The sequence below is a fragment of the Cetorhinus maximus genome, chromosome 18, assembly GCF_964194155.1.
Source record: "Cetorhinus maximus chromosome 18, sCetMax3.hap1.1, whole genome shotgun sequence".
NCBI classification, from domain to species: Eukaryota; Metazoa; Chordata; class Chondrichthyes; order Lamniformes; family Cetorhinidae; genus Cetorhinus; species Cetorhinus maximus.
The window spans coordinates 28,717,565-28,742,276 of record NC_135896.1 but is presented as its reverse complement, the minus strand read 5'-3'; the positions used below and the strand labels follow the sequence as shown (position 1 = coordinate 28,742,276).

Sequence of the window (24,712 nt, the reverse complement as noted above, 5' to 3'; positions counted from 1 at the left end):
TCTGGCAGCGTCTGTGGAGAGAGAAGTAGAGTTAATGTTTTGAGTCCGTATGACTGAAAAGACTCCTCTGAAGAAGAGGCAAAAGGACTCAACATTAACTCTGTTTCTCCACAAATGCTGCCAGACCTGCTCAGTTTTTCCAGCATTTTCTGATTTTATTATTGGCAACTAATGCTGGCCTTGTCTGCAACCCTCGCATCCCAAGAACGAATAAAATAAAAACGTGGGTGAACACATATAGCATAATATTGCAAGTTAGAGAGTACTGTAATACATAGCGTTGAGTCTATGGAAACATGGAATAATATGCATTATATAACAATTGTAATGTTCCATCATGAAAAATATGAAGTATGTGGCAATTATTAAAGTTGTCACTTGTTAAATTCCAGGCATCACAATCTGGTAAAACAAGATTCTGGCAAAATGTACTTGAAGATAATAAAAATTAATTTTTTCCATGAGTTGGACTTCTTGGAGAACTTGCAGACAATTAATATAGGAACAAGAGTAGGCTATTCAGCCCCTCCAGCCTGTTCTGTCATTCAGTTACATCGTGGCTGATCTGTAGCTCAACTCCATCTACCCACCCTGGTTCTGTAACCCTTAATACCCTTGTTGAACAAAAATCCTTCAGTCTCAGTTTTAAAATTTTCAATTGACCGAGACTCAGCAGCTTTTTGGGGGGAGAGATTTCCATATTTCCGCTACCCTTTCTTTGAAGGAGTGCTTCTCTTGAACAGTCTAGCTCCAATTTTAAGGTGATAGTCCTTGTTCTGAGAACTCCTACCAGTGGAAACTCCTCCATTTAGTCTGACAAATCTTGTAATCGTCTTACTCCTTACACTTCTGTATTCATTGGATTACAAGCCTATTGTATGTATGGAACCTGCTCTCAATGTAATCTTTTTAGCCCCAGTATCAATGTAATCTTTTTAGCCCCAGTATTATTCTGGTGAACCTGTGCTGCACCCTCTCCAAGGCCAATATATCCTTCCTGAGGTGCAGCTCCCAGAGTTGAATGCTGTACCCCAAATGTGGTGAAACCAGAGCTCTGTTCAGCTGTAAAATAACTTGCATCCCTTTGAATTCCAGCCCTCTTGAGGCAAAGGCTAATATTCCATTAGTCTTATAAATTATTTTTTGTACCTCTCCACTAGCTTTTAGTGATTTCTGTATTTTGAACCCTAAATCTGCTCATGCTTAGTTCCTAGTTCTTGCCACATATAAAACACGCTGATCTATCTTGGGCACAAAGTGGATGACTTCACACCATCTGTCACAGTTTTTCCACCACTTAATCTATTAATGTTCTTTTGCAATTTTCTGCTCCCATCTACAACTAGTCATGTTTGAAATAAATTATAAATTTCAAGCCAGATTATATTGTCTTGTGATATCACTAGGGTGAAAGATGATTTTACTTTGCTTAGGGTTGCCCTAATGGTCTAAAATGTTACATAATTGTAAATGTTTAATGAAACTGCTCTAACACTTTAGCTCCTTCTGCACAGATTGCATAGGTACATCGGAACATTCAGCTCCTCGAGCTTGTTCTGGTATTCAATTAGGTTATAGCTGATGTACACCTTAACTCCAGTTATTTATCTTTTGTTCCATGTCCCTTGTTACCCTTTCCCATCAAAAATCCATTGACCCCCTTTTTTGAAAATTTCAATTGATCCAGCATCAACAGCCATCTGGGGAGGGAGTTCCAGATTTCCACTGCACATTGCATGAAAAAAATTGCTTTCCAATTTAATTTCTAAATGGCTTAGCTCTGATTTTGAGATCGTGCCCTCTTGTCCTGAATTTGCCCACCCAAGAGAAATAGCTCCTTTCTATTCAATCTCTTTATCATTTTAAATACTTCGATTCGATTATCCCTCAACATTCAAAACTTAACCCATTCTCATAATATAACTCTTTAAGTTCAGGTATCTTTCTGGTAAATCTGCACTGCCAAGGCCAATACATCCTCCTTAAAGTTCAATGCCTAAAAGTAGACACAGTATCCTAGTTAGGATCTGACCTAGGTTCTATACAACTGAAGCATCACAGTTTCACTTTTGATTAAAAAGTCAAAACTCCATTAGCTTTTTGGACTACATTTTGGATCTCTGCACTAGCTTTTATTGATTCGTATACATGAACACCTAAATCCTTTTACTCTTCCACAGCTCCTAGTTTCTCAGAAGATATCCTGATTTTTCTTTCTTTGGATCCAAAGTCGATGACCTCGCACTTTCCTATGTGGAACTATGTCTGCCATGGTTTTACTGACTAACATAGTCTGTCTGTGTCATTCTGTACATTCCTACTCCATCTACACAATTTACTGTGCCTCCTAACTTACTGTCAATGCAAATTTGCATTATGTAAAGCAAACAATTTATTTTTGTTCCTTGTGGGTACAATCACTGTCAATTGTATGCAGCTTCTTATTGAAGATCAATATATATTATCATCACGAACAGACATTACCACTCTTTCTTCAGTCTAATGCAGTTCCTGCACTTAAATCAAAACTGTATACTCCATAAACAGTTTTTAATCATTCCATGTCTCACAGCAACCAACACTGAGCTATTATAATTTCTCATTTTTTGCTGGCTGCGATTTATAAACAATTGAAAAAGTCAATTGGCTCTTTTCAAATGCCATGCACAATTATTGGTTTTATCACTTGAGAATATTATTAATTTTCCATCCTCCATACAAGACGCTTGCGTTTCACAGAAAAAAGATAGATTCCTTCAGGTAACATAGGTAAAACCTCCCAACAGATTCTATAAAATACTCAAAAATATTTCTCTTTTGACCACACCTATCAGCATCACTTATAGTATTTTCATATTCTATGTTTTGAGTGGTTTTTTTTGGTAAATAGGATATTCACTCTTTAAAGATCTTAGATCCACACTTATAATGGAAATTGTCTATGTAAACTTTTCATATTGTAATTACACCTTCCCACCATCAGTAATGCTGCAACATTTTCTATTTATAATGGAAAAGTTGACCAGAAGTGTGCGCAGAAGAAAGATTTTAACATAAACAACTCAATAATATCAAATCAAACATTAGATTAAAAAATGATAAAATGTATGCCTTTAAAATGAGAACTATCTTACTTCTTGGTGCACTGTTTCAGTTACCCCTGCCCTTTAAACCTGTTTCAACTGAAGATTGCACTGAGTTATAATTCACTGTGCACAGCACTATGGGGAATCAATCAATGTTTACTTATTTTTAAAAAATATTTTGCAATGATTAGCTCAGTAAAGCTTTACAGTAAGAATTGGATTTTTTTTTCTAACAGGCTTTAGATTTGGCAGCCCTAGCTACTGAGCATTCCCAGTTTAAAGATTGGTGGTGGAAGGTACAAATTGGAAAATGTTACTACAGGTAAATGGACTTAGATTTACATTTATGTTTAATTAGAGAAGACAAATACATTGTATGTGATTGTTGTGTTCACTGTTTTGTGTATTAATTATGTAATGGGGGAATCATTGATCCATAGCTGCAGTGCATCCATTAGCTATTATATGAAAATTTCTACAAAACATTGTCGTTTTGAATAAAGGAAAATATAATACAAAACATGACAAATGAATGGATACTTTCAACGCATTCTACAGTTTTTAAACTATATTGTCTGATTCTCTGTCCCTAAAAGATTGGGTTTGTATCGTGAAGCAGAGAAGCAGTTTAAATCTGCATTCAAACAACAGGAAATGGTTGATACAGTTCTTTACCTGGCAAAGGTAAGCAGCTGTATGATATTTAGAGCACTTCTCTGAATCAGGGCCCAATTTTGCTGTAACATGGCATCTAACATTGCTGTTGGTTAGCTTTGCTGCTGCACCCTTCAGTTTGAAAAAAAATTCCCATAAATTTGCTGAAAGTGTGAGCTAGTGAGGGAAACAAGACATCTCAGAGCTGAGTGAACAGGGTAACCAACAAGGAGTCTGTCTCCTTAACCAGCAAGATTTAACGATTGGGAAATAAACAGAGGAAGGAATGAGAAGGAGGATGAATTAAAGGAAGTGAATTTAAAGTAAAATCAGGTACAGAAAGGGAAATAAAGGGAGGGAAAGAAAGATTGGATAAAGAGAGGGAGGAAAAAATACAAAGGAAAATTAAGAAAAATAGATTTTAAGAATAGGCACTTTAAAATCTCTGAAAAATTCAAAACCTTGAAGGATTTAGTCTCCATTCTTGTATTAGTTAATTTTCAGTGCCAGATTGGCAGACATTAATGCTTACACTTCGTTAAAGGGTAATTACGTTACTAATTACTAGCTCTAAATATCTGCTGAAAGTTTAGTTTGTATCTATGGTGCAAATACAGCAGCATCATGACGTTCAATGATTGTTGATGTTGAGACAGACATTGAAATGCCATTTTGAAAAGCTAACAATGGAATGAGGCAACTCGGACAGTTACCTTTAAATATTCGCCTTGAACTATATATTTGTCCCTTGCCTGAAGATTTTTTTTAACCATTTACAAATAAATAACCGCAAGTGCCATTTGTCTCACTAATAACAGCATTCTAGCCCCATATGTTATTAAAAGTAGTTACCAGATCAATTCGGATAAGATTAATGAATAAAGGAAGTTGCACTCAAATTCTTGTATCTGCTTAAATAGTTCTCGATTCATTCAAACAGGTCTATGTTCGTTTAGACCAGCCATTGACAGCATTAAGCCTTTTCAAGCAAGGACTGGATCGTTTCCCAGGGGAAGTTACGCTGCTTACAGGAATAGCTCGTATACATGATGTACGTGCTGCACATCACTTGTCTATCCTGTGTTAAGAATTTAGAAAATCTTTCCAAAACATACTGCATTGACACTTTATAATAAATTGATGTTATTCTTGAATTCAACAGGAAATGAACAACATTGTATCAGCCACTGAATATTACAAGGATGTTTTAAAACAAGATAATACTAATGTAGAAGCCATTGCCTGCATAGGGAGTAATCATTTTTATTCAGACCAGCCAGAGATTGCACTACGATTCTATAGGTGAGACCAGAAGATGTATTAATATATAAATTAGCTACAGATTGTGACCACCAAACAACTTTAATAAAACAACTAGAGTTAGGATGGGGAAATTAATTAGGTTTCCAATGATGTTTGCCTTTATGTGATTCTTGCTTAGTGCAAACTGGGTTACTGGGTGAAGATGATTTTGGATTCAGGCTTTGCTGGCCTGAATGATCCACTATGAGTATCAATATCTAAAACATCGGGCTTGTTGCAATTTTTATTTGGCATGGAGAGAGTTCAAAGAATTTTTTTTTTAAATTATATTGAAAACAATTTTCTTTTCTTCAGACGACTTCTCCAAATGGGTGTTTATAACTGTCAGCTCTTCAACAACCTAGGGCTCTGCTGCTTTTATGCACAACAGTATGACATGACTCTGAGTTCATTTCAAAGAGCACTCTCACTGGCTGTGAATGATGAGGAAGTGGCTGATGTATGGTACAATCTTGGCCATGTAGCAGTGGTATGTAGTGACTTCATTACAGAAATTATTGTAATTTCTTCCTTTGCAATCATATAGAATATACAGTACAGAAACTGGCCACTCCACTTAGCCAGTCCGTGCTGGTGTTTATTCTCCACTTGAGCCAAGCTGGTGAATAAATAGTTGTACGGTATAATGGTTCCGAAAAATGAGATCAACGGAAGTAGTAAATTAATATTAATTGATAAATATGATGGTGATATAGTTACCATACTTTATTTTTAAAAATTGATAATTTGACAAATAACTAGTAAGTCTGTTCTTTTCCAGATTAACTATCCTTTTCTGTTTCTATCCTAGACAAATCATATTCAGATGACTGCTCGTTAATGTATTTACAGCAGTACTTAAATATTTGTTACTGAAAATAGTTACTGAAAGTGTAACATACACATGTCCTTGAAGATTTTCTGAATCATTTTGCATCATAACTTTAGAAAAAATACATTGAATGCATACTGCTGAAATGCACTTATGATAATATTGACCTGCAGTTCAATTAATTTTGTCAAATATATTAAGTTAGTTATCAATTTCCATAATATATTATAGTAAATGGTATATCCACGATTTTAAATCTGAGTTAGCATTGGTTGGGGAAGGTGACATGGGGAAAGAAATCTGCTGTCCTTTGACCTTGCTGGCATCAGGCCTGAATGATTTTAACCCCTGGGCATCATTTCAATATAATTTATTAGAGTAACTGCCTTTCTGATTGCTTCAGGAAAAGGACAGTGAGCCCACTCTTGTGGTGAAACTTCTAGCAGGCTGCCCATGGCCTATTTAAAACAACAATGCACATCTTAAAGTGAGGTTGCATTCCTGTTTTTCACTGTTGCTAGCCGGGTGTCTCTGAAATGAGTTGCACAGCTGACCTCAGACTGTCAGATGCCTCCCTGGAGAAATTGGTGGAAGAGGTCTGGGCAAGGAGAGAGAGATTGTTTCTTAACATCCGCAGGAACATCACCAGACCCACTACAGGAGGCCTGGACAGAGGTGGCTGAGAGGGTCAGGCTCATCAACATAATCCTTAGGATGTGGATACAGTGAGGAAGAGGTTCAACAACCTCTCAAGAACAGCAAATGAGTAAACCTCATCTGTCCACCTCTCTTCATAACACTGCCAACCATTTCTCTCTGCTCCATTATAGCCTTAAGCATACAGTCACAAGGGCACTGTACAACACCTCTCTTTCTCTTCCTTTGTATTCTTCACAACAGACACTAACATCATTTTCTTCTCGTGTAGCAGCACTTGTGCAACCAGCAACTCCTTCCAGGATTCTTTCCTCACTTAATAGTCCACAAACTTGCACTCAGTAGATGCACAAGTTATACACATCTCCACTCACCTTTTCAACAACCATGCACTAATTGTCACCCCCTTTTTCTTTAAGACAAAATAGTACAACCTCATACAGAGGATCAACATGTGGGAAGCAGCACTGTATCTTTCCAACAAATGGAGCATAAAGTTCTGAAGAATAATAGCCCAAGCAAAATCATTAGCATCAGGGAAGGCACGACTTACCTGAACAGGGAACCTGCATATTACTTGAAACACTGGGCTGAATTATTTGAGGCCCAGGAATTAGCAACTGCCGCACCCGCACCCCCCACCCCACCCACTCTACCAGCCTCCGGCTAAAAATTCAGGAAGAATCCACCAAGGGGAACACTGACTACCCATGGCCATTTAATGACCGGTTGGCCGTTAATAGACTAGAAGTGGGATTTCAGCCTCTCGGACAGGAAGTCCCTTCTTTGAGAGCTGCCAGGCCATCAGAGGCCGGCAACTCTCCAGAACTTCGGGACAGAGGCATGCAATATTAGATTGGGATTTAGGTCAGTTTTTGGAGATTTCACCAGGTGCCAAGCTGGCCTGTGATGTTGACGTCACTGCCAAGGCCAACATTTATTGCTCTTGAGAAGGTGGTGGTGAGCTGCCTTCTTGAATACAATTGAGTGGCTTGCTAGGCCAGTTCAGAGGGCTGTTTTGAGTCGACCACATTGTTATGAGTCTGGAGTCTCATATAGGCCAGACCAGTTAAGGACGGCAGATTTCTTTCCCTAAAAGGACATCAATGAACAAGTTGGGTTTTTGCAACAATCAAGTAGTTTCATGACCATCATTACTGATGCTAGATTTTATTCCGGATTTATTTAATTAACCGCATTGAAGTATTAGAAAGTATTTACAGCAGAACAAAAGACCATTTGCTTTCCAGGTCCATTGTGGTTTTTACACTGCACACAATAATGAATTCCTACACATTTTTTTTAAAACATGGTTTGAATTATTTAAAGTGAATTGCAATTCCAAGTTGGTTTATGACATGAGATAAATAAGATATGCATTTTTGATCATTTGTTTTCTTGTGGATGATATAGAGCCCTCGCTTTGTGTGTTATTTGTAACTGGACATCATATTGCATGTTTTTAGGGAATAGGAGATATGAATTTGGCCTACCAGTGCTTTAAACTGGCACTAGCCAACAACAATGATCATGCAGAAGCTTATAACAATTTAGCTGTCCTGGAGATGCGCAAAGGTCACCATGAACAGGTGAGCTGCCAGAGTTATCTTATATGTAAGTAGGAAAAAATAATTTAGAAATAAACCATTACTTCATTCCATGTATCTAATCCTTCATTGATGGTTTCAGGCCCGGGGATTTCTGCAGACAGCCGCAGCACTGGCCCCTCATATGTATGAACCACATTATAACTTTGCTGCACTTTCAGATAAGGTAATCAATATTTAGAAAAAAATACTTGACCTAGAGATTTAATTGCCAATTTTATAATATTTTGTTCCCAGCTGAGAGTCTTGGTATCAGGAGTGCTCATTTGTAAAATGCTTAGCTTACTGATTTTGACCAGGGCATTGTAGGGGCACTGCAGTTGGCCACAACACCCCTAAATTAGGGAGGAATCAAATTGGCAAGAGATCCACCTCCTTCTTAGCAGGTGCTTGTGTGTAGACATTAGATGAGGTTTGGCTTAGGTTCAGCCATGGTGCCAATTCATGTTTATGTAATGCTGTGACACTTGCTGTCAAGACAGTTTTTGGGCAAGTAACCAACAGGCTCTCATAACCATGTCTAAGCATGAGAAAACACTTTAGGAGAGAAGAACATTGGAAGAAAAATAAACTTGTAGTCTCTACAAAGATGGTCAATAGACTTTTTTAGGCTTTCTCATTTTTTTTATTCTAAACCATATAGTAACAATTGTTGGATTGTAAATTGTTTTGTTTTTAATTTTATTGTTAGTCTTTTGTTCTTATTTCACACACTTATATCCTTTTGGTCCAATATTATTAGTAATACATTGTGAAAATTCTTGCTTTCATGGAATTAATATGTAACTTTAAAAATTATAGGTAATTCTGCTTTTTGAAGAGTTGCCAATTTAAAGAAATACTCATGCAGAATCTGACCTGCATATTTAAAGATCCCTCTCTGTTTTTGTGGGCATCCTGCTCAAAAGAGCCAGTTAATATGTGGGCCTGTGAGTAAGGCAGCCAGACTGATGAAGATAAGTATTGCCCATAATTTTTACACCCCTTCCCCACCACATGGTTTGGTTTGGGGAAAGGGTTGAAATTGGAGCCTATGAACACATTGTCAAACAATGGAAAATAAACCCTACAGCACAAGTGCCAGAAACCAGATGAATACACTCAACACTCCCAGGTCAGAATCACTCAAATCTGAGGTGTTCAGCACAGCAGTCACCTAATCTGCAATTTGCTTGCGCCAACATAGGGGACTGTATGACAGACACTCAAAACTGGTTACTTGATGATAATCTAAAAATGCAGAGTTAACCCTTGAGAAACACTTTATTTAGGAAATAAAATAAGATTAGAATACTTGCTGGTGCCCACTTTGCACATTTACAATGTGTGGTACCTTGATGGATGATCTACATTACACCTACATCTGTTTGTCTCTTCCAGGTTGGAGACCTTCAGAGCAGTTATATAGCTGCACAGAAATCAGCAGCTGCATTTCCAGAACATGTTGACACTCAGCAATTAATCAAGCAACTGCAACAACACTTTGCCATGCTTTAACTGTACCGTGACGCAATGATCTTGGGATGGTGTATTCTTTGTTGTTAAAGGAGAGAGATTACATAATTTAAATATTGTGTGTTGTGACAGTACAATTGTTAATTTAGTGATTTAATTTTTTTACCTCAGATATTCTGAGACATGGCTGAACTTTCACTTTGGAGGCAGGAAACGGGTGCCTGGACTGTTTACGTGTCCCAAGCCCATCCCAAGGGGGAAACGACTACTCTGGGATTTTGACTGGGGCACTCCTTTAACTGTCATGGAAACAGGATTCCCTTTCCAATTAAGAATGGTGGGCAGGCTCTCAAAGTTGGAGAGCCAATCAGAAGCCTTCCAGCTTGAGAAGGTAACTGAGAGGGTGGTTCAACACAAAGGCATCCTTCATCAATTTAAACAAAAATCAAATAAAAAACAGAGAAGGCAGCCTGGCCAACAGTGCGGTGGCGTGGCTGAATCACTCTACATTGGTGGCCTTTGGCTGCACCTGCACCCAGGCCAGCAGGGAAGGCCTGTAGGCTTGCCTGGACTGCTGTTAAACTGGCCAGCTGCTGAGTACCCACCCCCAGGAAATTAAACTGCCCCTGTTACATGGGGAAACTGGAGGCTGACTGGAAAATCCCAGGCCCCAAACCCACCTCCCCCAAAGTGCCAGCACTGGGAACGGAGTCAAGAAACCAGCATATGGGCGGTGCCAGAATTTTCAGGCCCCATCCGTCTCTGCTTCCGACTTTCCGGCTTGAAAATTCAATCCCCAGTGTCCCCATCAGTGTTCTGTATAGGAAAACTCTGAGGCTAGATTAATGGAGCTGCTCAAGCTATCCTGAGTTCACGCAATGTGCACGTGAATTGATGCCAGATCACTGACGTGGAATTGTTCGGCACTGGCATCTGTGATTTTGATGGGTTGTACTGTGCAATAAATTTCAAAAGTCTGATCCTGTTTTACAGATTCTACCTGTAACAGGGACAGAGTAGTAAGCTTCTTAATACATCTGGCATAACCTGCTGACAGGATGGTAGTCAGGCCAGTTGGTTGAGGGTGATCTGAAAGTAGATTATAAAATTAAAAGTGGATTTTAAAATTAAAAGTATTATGTATACCCAAGAACTCATGAAACAACAATGATAAATAACAATGTTTATAGTTAGACACAATGTTATAACATTCCTTTTAAAGGAAGCAACTATTTTGTTAATTTTTGTATATTCAAATTCCATTTCACATCCGGAAAGTAAAAATGTACTATTTTTGTGATGGTATTTAAACTTATTTTGTAAAGGAAGTTGCACAGTACCCAGCAAATTAGAAACAGTAAATAGGATTGGCTTGTAACAACTGTTTTTACCCTATCACAGGCAATATTAAAAAATGTGTTTACTGCAGATGGCTGTCGCTGCATTGTTTTCTTTTACATAAAAAATCATTTATAAAGCTCCTTTCATGTCCCCAGAACTACCCGAAGTGCTTCACAGGCAGTGGATTACTCTTGAAGTGTAATTATTTTTGTTATGTAGGATACAGCAGACAATTTATATGTAACCACATCTGAAAAACAATAAATGAGGTAAATGACTCGCTCATCTGTTTAGTGTTCATTGAGGGAAAAATGTTGGCAGGGATACTATATCTATGTTGCTAATTTTTTTTCACCAAGTATTACATTTTGTGTCTGTTACATTGCATAACGCACATAAATCTGAAGCAAATTGTTAACTGCCTTGCCCCATTTCAGTGCTCTTCCTATTTGGATTTTGACTACCGATTTAAGAAGCATATTGTGTTCTGCGTCCAGGTGATTTATCTAAGAAACAACAGAGGTCCAAACATTGATCCCTGAAGTACCTCACTCAATACCTCATCCATGTCTAATACCACACTTATGAGTGTGAGCTGTGACTCAATTAGTAGCACCCCTACCTCTGAGTCACAAGGTTCCAGGTTCATGTCCCACTCCAGGGCTTGAGCAGAAAAATCAAGGCTGACACTACAGTGCAGTACTGCGAGAGTACTGCACTGTTGAGGGTGTTGCTTTTTTTGGATGAGATGTTAAACCGAGATCCCATCTGCCTGCTCAGGTAAATGTAAGAGATCCCATGGCATTATTTTGAAGTAGAGAAGGGGAATTATCCCTGGTGTCCGGCCAATATTTATTCCTTAATATCACAAAAAAATATTATCCGGTCATGATCACATTGCTGTTTGTAGGGGTTTGCTGTGTGCAAATTGGCTGTCATGTTTCCTGTGTTGCAACAGTGTCTTCACTTCAGAAGTACTTCATTTCAAGTAAAGGGCTTTGAATCATCCATTGGTTGTGAAAGGCACTATATAAATGCAGGACTTCTTCTATAGTACAGAAAGCGAGCTTGCATTTGTATAGCCTCTTTCGTGTCCTCTAGATGTCCCAAAGTGCATCACAGCAATGAAGTATATTTGAACTGTACTCATCGTTATAAGTAAACATGCCAGTTAATTTGTGTAAAGCAAGATCCCACAAATGGTATGCAACAAGTTGGCAGATAATCTCTTTGTGATGTTGGTTGAGGGATAAATGTTTGCTGGAGCACTGGGAGAAATTCCCTGCTCATCTTTAAATATTGCCATGCTTTTTTTTCTTTATTCATCAGAGAAGGCAGATGATGTCTCAGTTTAACATCACACCTGAAAGGCGGCATCTCTGACAGTGCAGCACTCTCCATCCTGCACTGAAGTGCCAACCTAGAACATGTGATCAAGTCTCTGGAGTGGGGCATGAGAATGGAGTGAGATGTGACCACTGAGCCATGGCTGGCACTGAGTTCTCTCTGCTTCCTACCTTATGTGCAGACCCTTAACCAGTCCTGTATTCACAGGTTTTATCTGCACACAGCCTTGTAAAGGCTTTCTGAATGCCCAAATGAACTATGTCACCATTTACCTCCTAATGATAGATCTTTCTCTACATTTCTGTGGAATCTGCAATGTCCAGGCTACTAAGGAGAAAAAAAAAGGGCTTAGACCTTCTTTCAAGTGTGACACTTTTTATTCTGTATGAAATCAACTGCTTGGATGCTCTGAGGTAATGTGCATCTTTTTTATATTTATGGATGAACAAAACTACACTGAGGAAAATGGATGCCTTAATCCTGGATATTGTCCAGGTCTTGCTGCATTTGGACATTGCTTCAGTATCTGAGGAGTTGCGAATGGTGCTGAACATTGTGCAATCATCAGCGAACATCCCCATTTCTGATCTTATGATGGAAGGAAGGTCATTGATGAAGCAGCTGAAGATGGTTGGGCCTAAGGAACTCCTGCAGTGATGTCCTGGAGCTAAGATGACTGACCTCCAACAATCACAACCACCTTCCTTTGTGCTAGGTATGACTCCAACCAGGGGAGAGTTTTCCCTCTGATTCTCATTGACTCCAGTTTTGCTAGGGCTCCTTGATGCCACATTCGGTCAAATGCTGCCTTGGTGTCAAGGGCAGTCACTCTCACCTAGGGAGTTCAGCTCTTTTGTCCATGTTTGAACCAAGGCTGTAATGAGGTCAGGAGCTGAGTGACTCTGGTGGAACCCAAACTGGGCGCCAGTAAGCAGGTAATTGCTAAGAAAATGCCGTTTTCTAGCACTGTTGATGACCCCTTCAATTACTTTACTGCTGATTGAGAGTAGACTGATGGGGCGGTAATTGGCCAGGTTGGATTTGTCCTGCTTTTTGTGTATAGTGCATACATGGGCAATTTTCCACATAGCCGGTAGATGCCAGTGTTGTAGCTATACTGGAACAATATGGCTAGGGGCATGGCAAGTTCTGGAGCACAAGTCTGCAGTACTAATGCCGGAATATTGTCTGGGCCCGCAGCCTTTGCAGTGTACAGTGGCTTCAGCCATTTCTTGATACCATGTGGACTGAATCGAATTGGCTGAAGACTGGCATCTGTGATGCTGGGGATCTCCGGAGGATGCCGAGATGGATCATCCACTCAGCACTTCTGGCTGAAGATTGTTGTGAATGCTTCAGTCTTATTGCACTGCTGTGCTGGGTTCCTCCATCATTGAGGATGGGGATATTTGTGGAGCTGCCTCCTCCAGTGAGTTGTTTAATTGTCCACCACTATTCACAACTGGATGTGGCAGGACTGCAGAGCTTAGGTCTGATCCGTTGGTTGTGGGATCGCTTAGCTCTGTCTATCACTAGCGGCTTATGCTGTTTGGCACACAAGTAGTCCAGTGTGATAGCTTCAACAGGTTGACACCTCATTTTTTTTTTCTTAGGGATGCCTGGTGCTGCTCCTGTACTCTTCATTGAACCAGGGCTGATCCCTTGGCTTGATGGTAATGGTAGAGTGGGGGATATGCCGGATCATGAGGTTACAGATTGTGTTTGAGTACAATTCTGCTGCTGATGGCCCACAGCGCCTCGTGGATGCCCAGTCTTGAGTTGCTAGACCTGTTTGAAATCTATCCCATTTAGCACGGTGGTAGTGCCACACAACATGATGGAAGGTATCCTCAATGTGAAGGCAGGACTTTTTGTCTCCACAATGACTATGCGGTAGTCACTCCTACTGATACTGTCATGAACAGATACATCTGCATCAGGCAGGTTGGTGAGGATGAGGTCAAGTATGTTTCTCTCTCTTGTTGGTTCCCTCACCACCTGCCGCAGATCCAGCCTAGCAGCTATGTCATTTAGGACTCGGCCAGCTCGGTGAGTAGTGGTGGTACCAAGCCACTCTTGGTGATACACATTGAGGTCCCCCACCCAGAGTACATTCTGCACCCTTGCCACCCTCAGTGCTTCCTCCAAGTGATGTTCAACATGGAGGAGCACTGGTTCATCAGCTGAGGGAGGGCGGTACGTGGTAATCAGCAGGAGGTTTCCTTGCCCATGTTTGACCTGGTCTGGAGTTGATGTTGAGGACTCCCACGGCAACTCCCTGTATTCCACTGTGCTGCCACCTTTGCTGGGTCTGTCCTGCCAGTGGGAGGGAGGCTGGACGCTGGGACATTATCTGTAAGGTATGATTCCGTTAGGTCAGGCAGTTGCTTGACCAGTCTGTGAGACAGCTGTCTCAATTTTGGCACAAGCCCTCAGATGTTAGTAAGAGTGACTTTGCGGGGTCGACAGGGCTGCAATTGTTGTTTCCAGTGCCTAGGTCGATGCCAGATGGTCCGTCCGGTTTCATTCCTTTTTTGTGACTTTGTAGTGGTCTGTTACAACCTCAGAGGGCATTAATATGGGTCTGGAGTCACATGTAGACCAGACTAGGTAAGGATGGCAGATTTCCTTCTCTAAAGGGGCATTAGTGAACCAGATGGGTTTACAACTATCATTTACATGGTCATCATGAGACTTTTAATTCCAGATTTTTATTGAATTAAAATTCCACCTGTCAAGGCAGGATTCAAATCCAGATCTCCAGAGCATTACCCTGGATCTCTGGATTACTAGTCCAGCGACAATACCACTACCCCATCATCTCCCCCAGGCTTGGTCTGACAAGTGGCAAATAACATTCATGCCACACAAGTGTTGGCAATGACCATGTCCAACAAGAGAGAATCCAACCATTGCCCCTTGACGTTCAATGGCATTACCATCACTGAATCCCTCACTATCAACATCCTGGGAGTTACCATTGACCAGAAGCTGAACTGGACTAGCCATATAAATATTGTGGCTACAAGAGTAGGTCAGAGGCTAGGAATTGTGTGACGAGTAACCCACCTCCTGACTCCCCAAAGCCTGTCCACCATCTACAAGGCACAAGTCAGGAGTGTGATGGAATACTCGCCACTTGCCTGGATGAGTGCAGCTCCCACAACACTAAAGAAACTGGATACTGTCCAGGACAAAGCAGTCCGCTTAATTTGCTCCACATCCACAAACATTCACTTCCTCCACCACTGACGCACAGTAGCAGCAGTGTGTACCATCTATATGATGAACTGCAGGAATTCACGAAGGTTCCTTAGACAGCACCTTCCAAACCCATGACCACTACCACCTAGAAGGACAAGAGCAGGAGATAGATGGGAACACCACCACCTGGAAGATTCCCTCCAAGTCACTCACCATCCTGACTTGGACATGTATCGCCGTTCCTTCACTGTTGCTGGGTCAAAATCCTGGAACTCCCTTCCAAACAGCACTGTGGGTGCACCTACACCACTTGGACTGCAGTGGTTCAAGGAGGCAGCTCACCACCACCTTCTCAGGGGCAACTAGGGATGGACAATAAATGCTGGCCCAGCCAGCAAAGCCCACATCTCATGGATGATTTTTTTAAAAAATGCTAAACTCCAGCATCGCCCCAACTGAGCACGAAATAGTAATTATTGTTGACAGTGCATTTATGAGATATTGCGTTGTCCATTATTTCAACGGAAGTACTAACCCATTTATTTTACGTGTTGTCACCTCAGTCATAATAACAAATAAAGGAATTCAATTTTATTTTCACTCTGTACTTTATCTCACTAGGTCTAACTTCTATGTATGTCTCTGGAACACAAAATTACAAACATGTGAAACTTAAGAGGCTAGTGGGAGGAGCAGTGAAATCTAATAGAATAACATCTGAGATACAGCCTTGTAATGCATTTTCACGTTTCCTATATTCCAAAGGAGAGCCATATTGGACATGAAACATTAGCTGTTTCTCTCTCCACAGATGCTGCCAGACCTGCTGGGTTTTCCCAGCACTTTCTGTTTTTATTTCAGATCTCCAGAATCCACAGTATTTTGCTTTTACTCATGTTTCCTGTGTCTCAGTTACAGTGCTGTTTAATTGCTAACAGCTTATCAAAGCAAACAACAATGTGCTCCATTTAGAATGCCGAACACACTTTGCCATAAAACTGTTCAGTTGCTTCAAACCTGCTCTGCTCAGAATGTTTCAGCAAAATTGCAAACCAAAAGTAAGTTTTCAAAAAAAAGATTTAAAAACACTTTCCTGTAGCTCAGGAGTATTCCTCCCATTCCATGTGCACACGTATAACATAACAATTTCCCCCAAGTAATCATGTTTTATTTCCAATAATGTTACAGTGCTTTTGATCATAAGATCATAAGAAATAGGAGAAGGAGTAGCTCATTTGGCCCACAGAGCCTACTCTGCCACTCAGTAAGATCATGACTCATCTGATTGGGGCCTTAACTCTACTTTCCTACCTGCCCCCCATAACCCGTGACTCCCTTGTCGATCAAAAATCTGTCTAATTTAGCCTTGAATATATTCAATGACCCAGCCTTCATTGCTCTCTGTGGAAGAAATTCCAAGGACTAATGACCCTCTGAAAGAAGAAATTCCTGCTCATTTCAGTCTTAAATGGGAGATCCCTTATTTTTGAACTCACCCCCTAATTCTAGATGCCCCCCACGAGAGGAAACATCCTCCAACATCTACCCTGTCAAACCCCCCTCAGAATCTTATGTTTCAATAAGATCACCTCATTCTTCTAAGCTCCAATGAGTAAAGGACCCAACCTGCTCAACTTTCCTCATAATACAACCCCTTCATCCCAGGAATCAACCGAATGAACCTCCTCTGAACTGCTTCCAACGCGAGTATATCTCTCAAGTAAGGAGACCTGAACTGTATACGACACCAGGTAAGGTCTAACCAATGCCCTGTACAGTTGTAGCAAGGCTTCCCTCCTTTTACACCTCCAACCCCATTGTAATAAAGGTTTAAATTCCATTTGCCTTCTTTATGACTTGCTGCACCTGCATGCTAACTTTGTGATTTATGTGCAAGGACACCCAGGTCCCTCAATACTGCAGCATTCTGCACTCTCTCCATTTAAATAATATTCTGTTTTTCTGTTCTTCCGGCTAAGTGGACAACCTCACTTTTTCCCACATTATACTCCATCTGCCAAATTTTTCCCCACTCACTTAACCGATGAATTTCCCTTTGCAGACTCTTTGAGTGGAATTCTCAGTTTTTGAAGCTAGGTGCAGTGGCGGATGGGTTCCATGACGTGTTTCCCGCTGCTTAGAATTGTGGGAAATTGTGCCTGATTCTATGCTTGGAAGCTCTTTAATTATGCACAGGCGATTATCTCTCTGAATCACCTGGCGGGTCAGGAGCTGATTTGTCCATGCCGCCATTACCTGATGGGGTCGGAGGTCCAGGTGCCAGATTTAAACACCACCCGAGCACACACATATCGCTCTCTCCAGTCCACCTGTCTTCAGGAGGTGTGTCCAGATGTCTGCCAACCATAGAAAGAAGGCAACAAGCCACAGGAAGAAGGCAGCACCCAGCTTCAGCCCCGCGCCCTCAAGGCATTCGTAAGAGGAGTGTGTGAATATAGGGATATGCTTTATCCCGGGGACAGCTCCAGAAAACATAGCAGCCTCACCTCTCTGGCCTGGGAGTCCATCACAAAGCGTGTCAGCGCAGCGGGCCACCCCACCCGAAACGCCATTCAGTGTAGGAAGAGGATGAATGATCTCATCCGCTCCGCCAGGGTAACTCATCCTTCAGCTCCCTCCAATATCAAAGTCTCAACATGGCATCATGTACTCAAAGGTCTTCTCTCTTCAGGGATCTCACACAACCATTAGACGAGTGGCCGCCTCCTGTTCCTAATTTGTATGTCCGTAAGTGTGTGATTAAAGTGTTTGTAACCTTTCTTCCTGATGAAACACCATTGTGTGAAGGCAGCTCAGCAGCCTTGAAGGATTAGAGGCTGTTGTGTCTCCTTAATGACAAAGGGCAAGACATAGACAGGAGGAGGAAATCCCCAACCATGTCCTCATCTCACTGGCCGCTGTAGTTTCTCATTAACGTGGCGATGTCTGTTTCAGGTAAGTTTCTGCAGCATTCTCGCTGTTGAGTCGACTCTCACTTCGCAGAGTGAGCACATACAGGGGGCCCCACTGACCTTCTTAGAGGTCATGGCCTGGTGAATCGTGAGGCTATAAGGTGCAATTGTGAATGCTGAACTTGCTCTCGATGTGACAGGTTGAACATCCCTTTCAATGAAATGGAATGGCATTCAGGGCCAGGAGAAATGTGGCCATCTCCCCTTGCCTTCACTTTCTTCCTCCTGGAATCTTGTAGCAAATGAAGTGGCATAGGCACGTCTCCCATGTCTTGCTTCTTGATAGCATTGTCCCATGGTAGCTGACTCACGTTAGAACTCCGTGGGAGACCTGACCCACCATTCACCTGCCTTCGGGAGAATTGCAAACTATTTTTAGGCTGGCGGGTTCCCAACTTTTTGGCTTCTGCTGGATTCTCTGTTCCTGTCTGCCACAAAACCCACTGGATGGGAAGATTCTGCCTTTGTATCCTCTTCACAACTTGCTTTCCTACCTAACGTTGTGAAAATCTGGTTCATAATTCATATGTTTTAGAATATAACTTTTAATTTTAGGAATTAAAATTTTAAATGTAAGATAAATGGAAAAGCCTGGTTAAGAAGCTGATAAGCAACTCTAATGTAAGTAAATCAAAGAAACCAAGGTTTGATTAAAATAAAAAATGCTAGAAAAACTCAGCAGGTCTGGCAGCATCTATGGAGAGAGAAACAGAGTTAACGTTTCAAGCCGGTATGACTCTTCTTCAGGGTTTGGTGAAATTGTGTTTATCTTACAAGGTCAGAGCTGATAGTGTAAAAAAACTTCAACAATGGGTGACCCATTTCTAGACCTCTGGGTAGAGCCAAGGTGTCTATTGTTATCTCCACAAAAGAAGCTAAAAACAATTCTGAGAAAGAGGATCATTAAACTGCATTAGCGATATGGGTTACAGAATCAAAGAGTTGCATTGAAGGTAAAATAATTCACATTTTTTTGAACCATCCCAAAGCATACCATCTTGCCATAGGGATAGTGATTCACAGTGGAGCCTTGGTTAGAAGGTTCTTTTGTTTAATTTAACTGTGTGTTTGTTGATAGAAGCAAGCAATCCAGTTTGGGAATGGACAGAGGCAATTGCAGATTTTGTTTTATGCAGGCTACAACTCACTTGAATGGGGAAAACCAAAGGAAATTAATATTAATCAAACCTGCACTTAAGCAGAGAAAATACTAACATTATCATTCATCTCGTGGAATGCAGATGGGGGCTTGAGCTCAGTTTGGATTTCATGAGGAAAAAGCAGCTGGAAGATTTGTTCTAGTTTGCAGCTAGTGGAGGAAATTTACAGTAGTCCTCATAGAGCTTTTGGCAGAAAGTAGTCAGCAAAACTTTCCTTTACGCCTGCTTGTTACATGCTCAAAGAACACTAATAAAATTGTCAAACACTATTTCCCTTTCAGAAAACCATGTTGACTCTGCTTGATTGTATTATGATTTTTTGAAATATCCTGCTGCTACCTCCTTGAAAATGGATTCTAGCATTTCCCAATGACAGATGTTGGACTAACTGGCTGATAGTTTCCTGCTTTCTGTCTCCCTCCTTTCATGAATAGTGGTGTTACATTTGTGGTTTTCCAATCCGCTGGGATCTTTCCAGAATCTAGGGAACTTCTGAAAATTATAACCAGTGCATCCACTATTTCTGTTGCTATTTCCTTTAAGACTATGGGATGCAGACCATTAGGTCCAGGGTGACCTGTCAGCCTTTAGTCACATTAGTCTTCCTGAAAAGCTGTAGGAAGGCTGTTGGGTATCTACCAGCAACCCAAGCAATGAGTTGAGGCATCCACAGTCATGAGGTCTGTAAAGAAAATGTGGATGGTTAGGTAACCAAAAAGTTAATGCAAGGGGTCCCCATAGGATCATACCTCAGAACGTAGCTAGACCACTGAGGATAGTTAAAGTGAATTCTGGAGGGCTACAGCATACCTTTTGGGTTAGTCCCTGAAAAAGTGAAGGCAGCTTCAAGATTGTTATAACCTATAAGGGAATTCTTGGGGAGAAGTAAAAGGTAGATCTGAGTTCATAGCATAAGTAGTTATAAACTATAGTGTTAAGTTAATAGTGTTTGCTTTGTTTAATTCTTAAATGTTACAAAGTTTGCTTTTTGTTTAAAAACATGGGAAAGAATTTTCCCGTTGTCATGCAGGGGCGGGCCCCGCACACCCACACGTAAAATGATGCGCGGTGACGTCGGGTGAGTGTCGCAACGTCACCAAGCGCCATTGCGATATTTGGGAAGGGGGGCACACTATAAGTTCAGATGTGCGCCCGCCATCAATTAACGGGCCAGTTAAGGCCCTTGAGGCAGCAATTAATTTCGATTTTTCACAGCCCATGCGATCTTCAGGACATTGCACGGGCGCAACGGGCAGGTGGGTAGGAGACATTTGTATAAACCTCATCCACGGGCGAGATAAGAGGGGTGAGTGGGATCGCAAATGTGATGTTTGAGGTGTTGAAGTGTGAAAGTTACTTACACTTCCCTATGTGAGCAGGAAGACTTCAAAACTCATACCAGCTGCGAAGACAGGAGTAAAAGCCTTGGCCAGGATTCTACAGAAGAAATCATTTCTGGGGCCTGCAGCTTTCAGGAAGCCTTCCCTTAGCCTGGGAATGGGAGTTGTGCTCTCCACTGGAGGCACCTCCTCTGAGGAGGAAAGGAGGGCTAGAAGGGGGAGGAGGCCAGGAGTCCACATTCAGCCTCCAGAGGAGCCACCTTTGGGAGGAGAGGCGCAGGCACAAGGGGCACAAGGCCAACAGGAAATGCAAGGCGGAAGGGGCTGCAGAAGACACTAATATCCTGCTGCCAGGGATACCTCTCAAGATCCATGGCCTGCTACCCGAAAGCCCCAACTGGGCCTGCCCTCTGCCAGTCCACATTCGTTCAGAGGCATTGTGCACAGTCTTTTCCTGAAAAGGAGAGAGGAGCATTGATTAGCCTGCACCTGAATTCCCATCGCATCCCTGCCAACCCAGCCAGAGTGGGACATTGCAGGACTCCAGTTCTTCATCACCCCGCAGCTGCCGCACACTCACCCAAACAAGCCAGGGCTGACCCCCCCACCCCATTGTCCAAATGCTGCCTCCTTCACATGTGGCACCACAAGGTGTCACTTTGCTAAGCAAGGAGGCACAAGCACATGGAGCGCAAAGACCAGCAGATGGACTGGTGCCCCGCCAACTGGAAGCTCCCCTCCCAGCATGTTAACACCCTGACTTCGACATGCTTCCCAGTTCCAGCACTCTGCCTAGGTGCAGACCCTTGACTTTCAACCCGATTCTATACTCTGGGCATCAGTGTCACACATGCTCAACCCTCTCAGGGTGAACTGGGCATGGGCAATCTCTGGGGCAAAGGGTGGTGGCTGCATTAAGTGACTTGAGTCAACATGGTACTCACCCTTCCTGAGCGCAGACTATCATTGAACCTTTTGCAGCACTGGGCCCATGTGCGCTGCACCACATCATGGGAGCTCACACTCTCGGCCACCTCCTCCCACGCACGTTTGGTCAGGTGGGGAGGCATCTGCTTCCCGTCCCTTGGAAGAAGGACCTCCCGCTGCACTGCCACCTCCTCCAGGAGGGTAGCTAGGCACTTGTCGGAAAAACGAGGGGCACACTGCCCAGCAGGCCTACCCTCCGGCCTGGCCTGCCCCAATGGTCTATCCTCCGGATATGTGTCATGAACATTGCCCCTCTGCTGAGCCCTTCTCCCAGCCATTGTGAGCAGCCTTTCCAAGGCTGCCCAGGCCTTCATTTATACAGGCCACCAGGTCGCCATTGGACCCAGCGGTCTGAGCGCGCCCGCCGCCGCCAACCCACTCCTGCATTGCATGGGAATCATGAACTACACTGGTAAAATGGCGGCGTGGACCCGATTGCGGACGGTGATCGGGTTCACGCCTGCTCCTGCACGGCCCGCCCGACATGGGGAATAGTTTCCTCATGAAATCTTGTGGCATCATTCTGTTTGTTGATTGCTGGGTGTTCAGATTTCACTTTAAACATAAACAGTCCCTAACAGAATCATGAAACTATCCTTATATTGTCAGCAAATTTGGCTGCAATACAGCCAGTCCCTTCATCTAACTTGTTCATATAGATTGTAAATTGTTCAGGCCCCTGTACTGATCCCTGTGGCATTCCACTAGTTGCCAATCTGATAAACCATCTATCCTGACTTTCCGTGTCCTGTTAGGCAGCTAATTCTCTATCCATGTGAATATATTTCCCCCAACATCATGAATTCTTATCTTGTGCAGCAATCTTTTATGTGGCACTTTATCGAATGCCTTTGGGAATCCAAATTTATTACATCTACTGGATTCCCTTTATGCCCGCTTGTTACATGCTCAAAGAACTCTAATAAATTTGTCAAACACTATTTCCCTTTCAGAAAACCATGTTGACTCTGCCTGATTGTATTAAGATTTTTTGAAATATCCTGCTGCTACCTCCTTGAGAATGGATTCTAGCATTTCCCAATGACAGATGTTGGACTAACTGGCTGATAGTTTCCTGCTTTCTGTCTCCCTCCTTTCTTGAATAGTGGTGTTACATTTGTGGCTTTCCAAACCACTGGGACCTTTCCAGGATCTAGGGAGTTTTTGAAGTTTATAACCAGTGCATCCACTACCTCTGCAGCTACTTCCTTTAAAACTGTGGGATGCAGTCCATTAGGTCCAGGGGACTTGTCAGCCTTTAGTCACATTAGTTTTCCTAGTACTTTTTCTCTAATGATCATGATTGTTTAAAGTTCCTCCCTCCCCTTTGCCCCCTGCTTTTCAACTATTGTTGGGATTCTTTTTGTACTTTCTATTGTGAAGACATACAAAATACTTGTTCAAAGTCTCTGCCATTTCCTTGTTTCCCTTTATTAATTCCTCAATCTCATCCTCCAAGGGACCAATGTTCACTTTTGCTACTCTACATTGTAGAAGCTTTTACTGTCTATTTTTTATTTCTGGATAGTTTTTGTTCATACCCCAATTTCTCCCTCTTTTTTTAGTCTTTTTTAGATTATTTGTCCCTAAACTGCCGGTAGAGTTCTAGCGATACATTTCCAATTGTCGTAAAAATATGGACAACCATTTTACAGTCAGAGAGAAATAGAAGAGGAGATATGTAGGTAAATTACAGAGAAGTGTAAAAATAATAGGGTAGCAATAGTGGGGGATTTCAACTTCCCCAACATTAACTGGGTTAGTCATAGTCTGATAGGTTTAGAGGGAGCGGAATTCTTAAAATGCATCCAGGAGAGTTTTTTAAGCCAGTACGTGGAAGGTCCTACAAGAGAGGGGGCGGTCCTGGACTTAGTTTTAGGGAATGAAGCTGGGCAAATGGCAGAGGTATCAGTGGGGGAGCATTTTGCAGATAGTGATCATAACTCCATTAGATTCAAGATTGTTATGAAAAAGGACAAGGGTGGGCCAGAAATCAGAGTTCTAAATTGGGGGAAGGCCGATTTTAATAAGATCAGATATGATTTGGCCAGAGTGGACTGGGAGCAGCTACTTTTAGGTAAATCTGCATCCGAGCAGTGGGACTCATTCAAGGAGGAAATAGGGAGAGTACAGGACCAACATATTCCAGTAAAAACAAAGGGTGGGACCAACAAATCCAGGGAACCCTAGATGTCGAGGGATATACAGGATTGGATAAAGAGAAAAAGGGAGGCTTATGGCAGATACCGAGGGCTCAAAACAGCAGAAGCCCTAGAGGAGTATAGAATGTGTAGGGGGGAGCTTAAAAAGGAAATTAGGAGAGCAAAAAGGGGGCATGAATAAACATTGGCAGGTAAAATAAAGGAAAATCCAAAGTTATTTTACAAGTACATTAAGAGTAAGAGGATAACTAGGGAAAGAGTAGGGCCCATTAAGGACCATAGTGGTAATTTATCTGTGGAGCCGGAAGACATAGGTAGGGTTCTAAATGAATACTTTGTGTCGGTGTTCACAATTGAGAGGGATGACGTGGGTATGGAAATCAGGCAGAAGGACTGTGATATAATTAAAGAAATTAGCATAGATTGGGAGGAGATTCTAAGTGGTCTGTCAGGCTTAAAAGTAGATAAATCTCCAGGCCCTGGATGAAATGTATCACAGGCCATTGAGTGAGGCAAGGGAGGAGATAGCAGGGGCACTGGCAATAATTTTCAATCCCTCTCTGGCCACAGGAGAGGTGCCAGAGGCCTGGAGGACAGCCAATGTGG

The 24,712-nt window shown here is 42.0% G+C and overlaps 1 protein-coding gene across 3 annotated transcripts in view; it reads left to right on the top strand.

The window, feature by feature from the left end:
• Positions 1 to 11,212, top strand: part of ttc8 (tetratricopeptide repeat domain 8) — a 41,442-nt gene extending 30,230 nt beyond the window's left edge. For all 3 annotated transcript variants that reach the window (XM_078562286.1, XM_078562285.1, XM_078562287.1), the window contains 8 exons: positions 3,323 to 3,408; positions 3,683 to 3,770; positions 4,681 to 4,791; positions 4,903 to 5,042; positions 5,358 to 5,532; positions 7,998 to 8,120; positions 8,221 to 8,304; positions 9,519 to 11,212. In XM_078562286.1, coding sequence (XP_078418412.1) covers positions 3,323 to 3,408; positions 3,683 to 3,770; positions 4,681 to 4,791; positions 4,903 to 5,042; positions 5,358 to 5,532; positions 7,998 to 8,120; positions 8,221 to 8,304; positions 9,519 to 9,635 — 924 coding nt within the window. In that variant the 3' untranslated portion in view covers positions 9,636 to 11,212. The remainder of the gene's footprint in view (positions 1 to 3,322; positions 3,409 to 3,682; positions 3,771 to 4,680; positions 4,792 to 4,902; positions 5,043 to 5,357; positions 5,533 to 7,997; positions 8,121 to 8,220; positions 8,305 to 9,518) is intronic.
• The last annotated feature ends 13,500 nt before the right edge of the window (positions 11,213 to 24,712 follow it).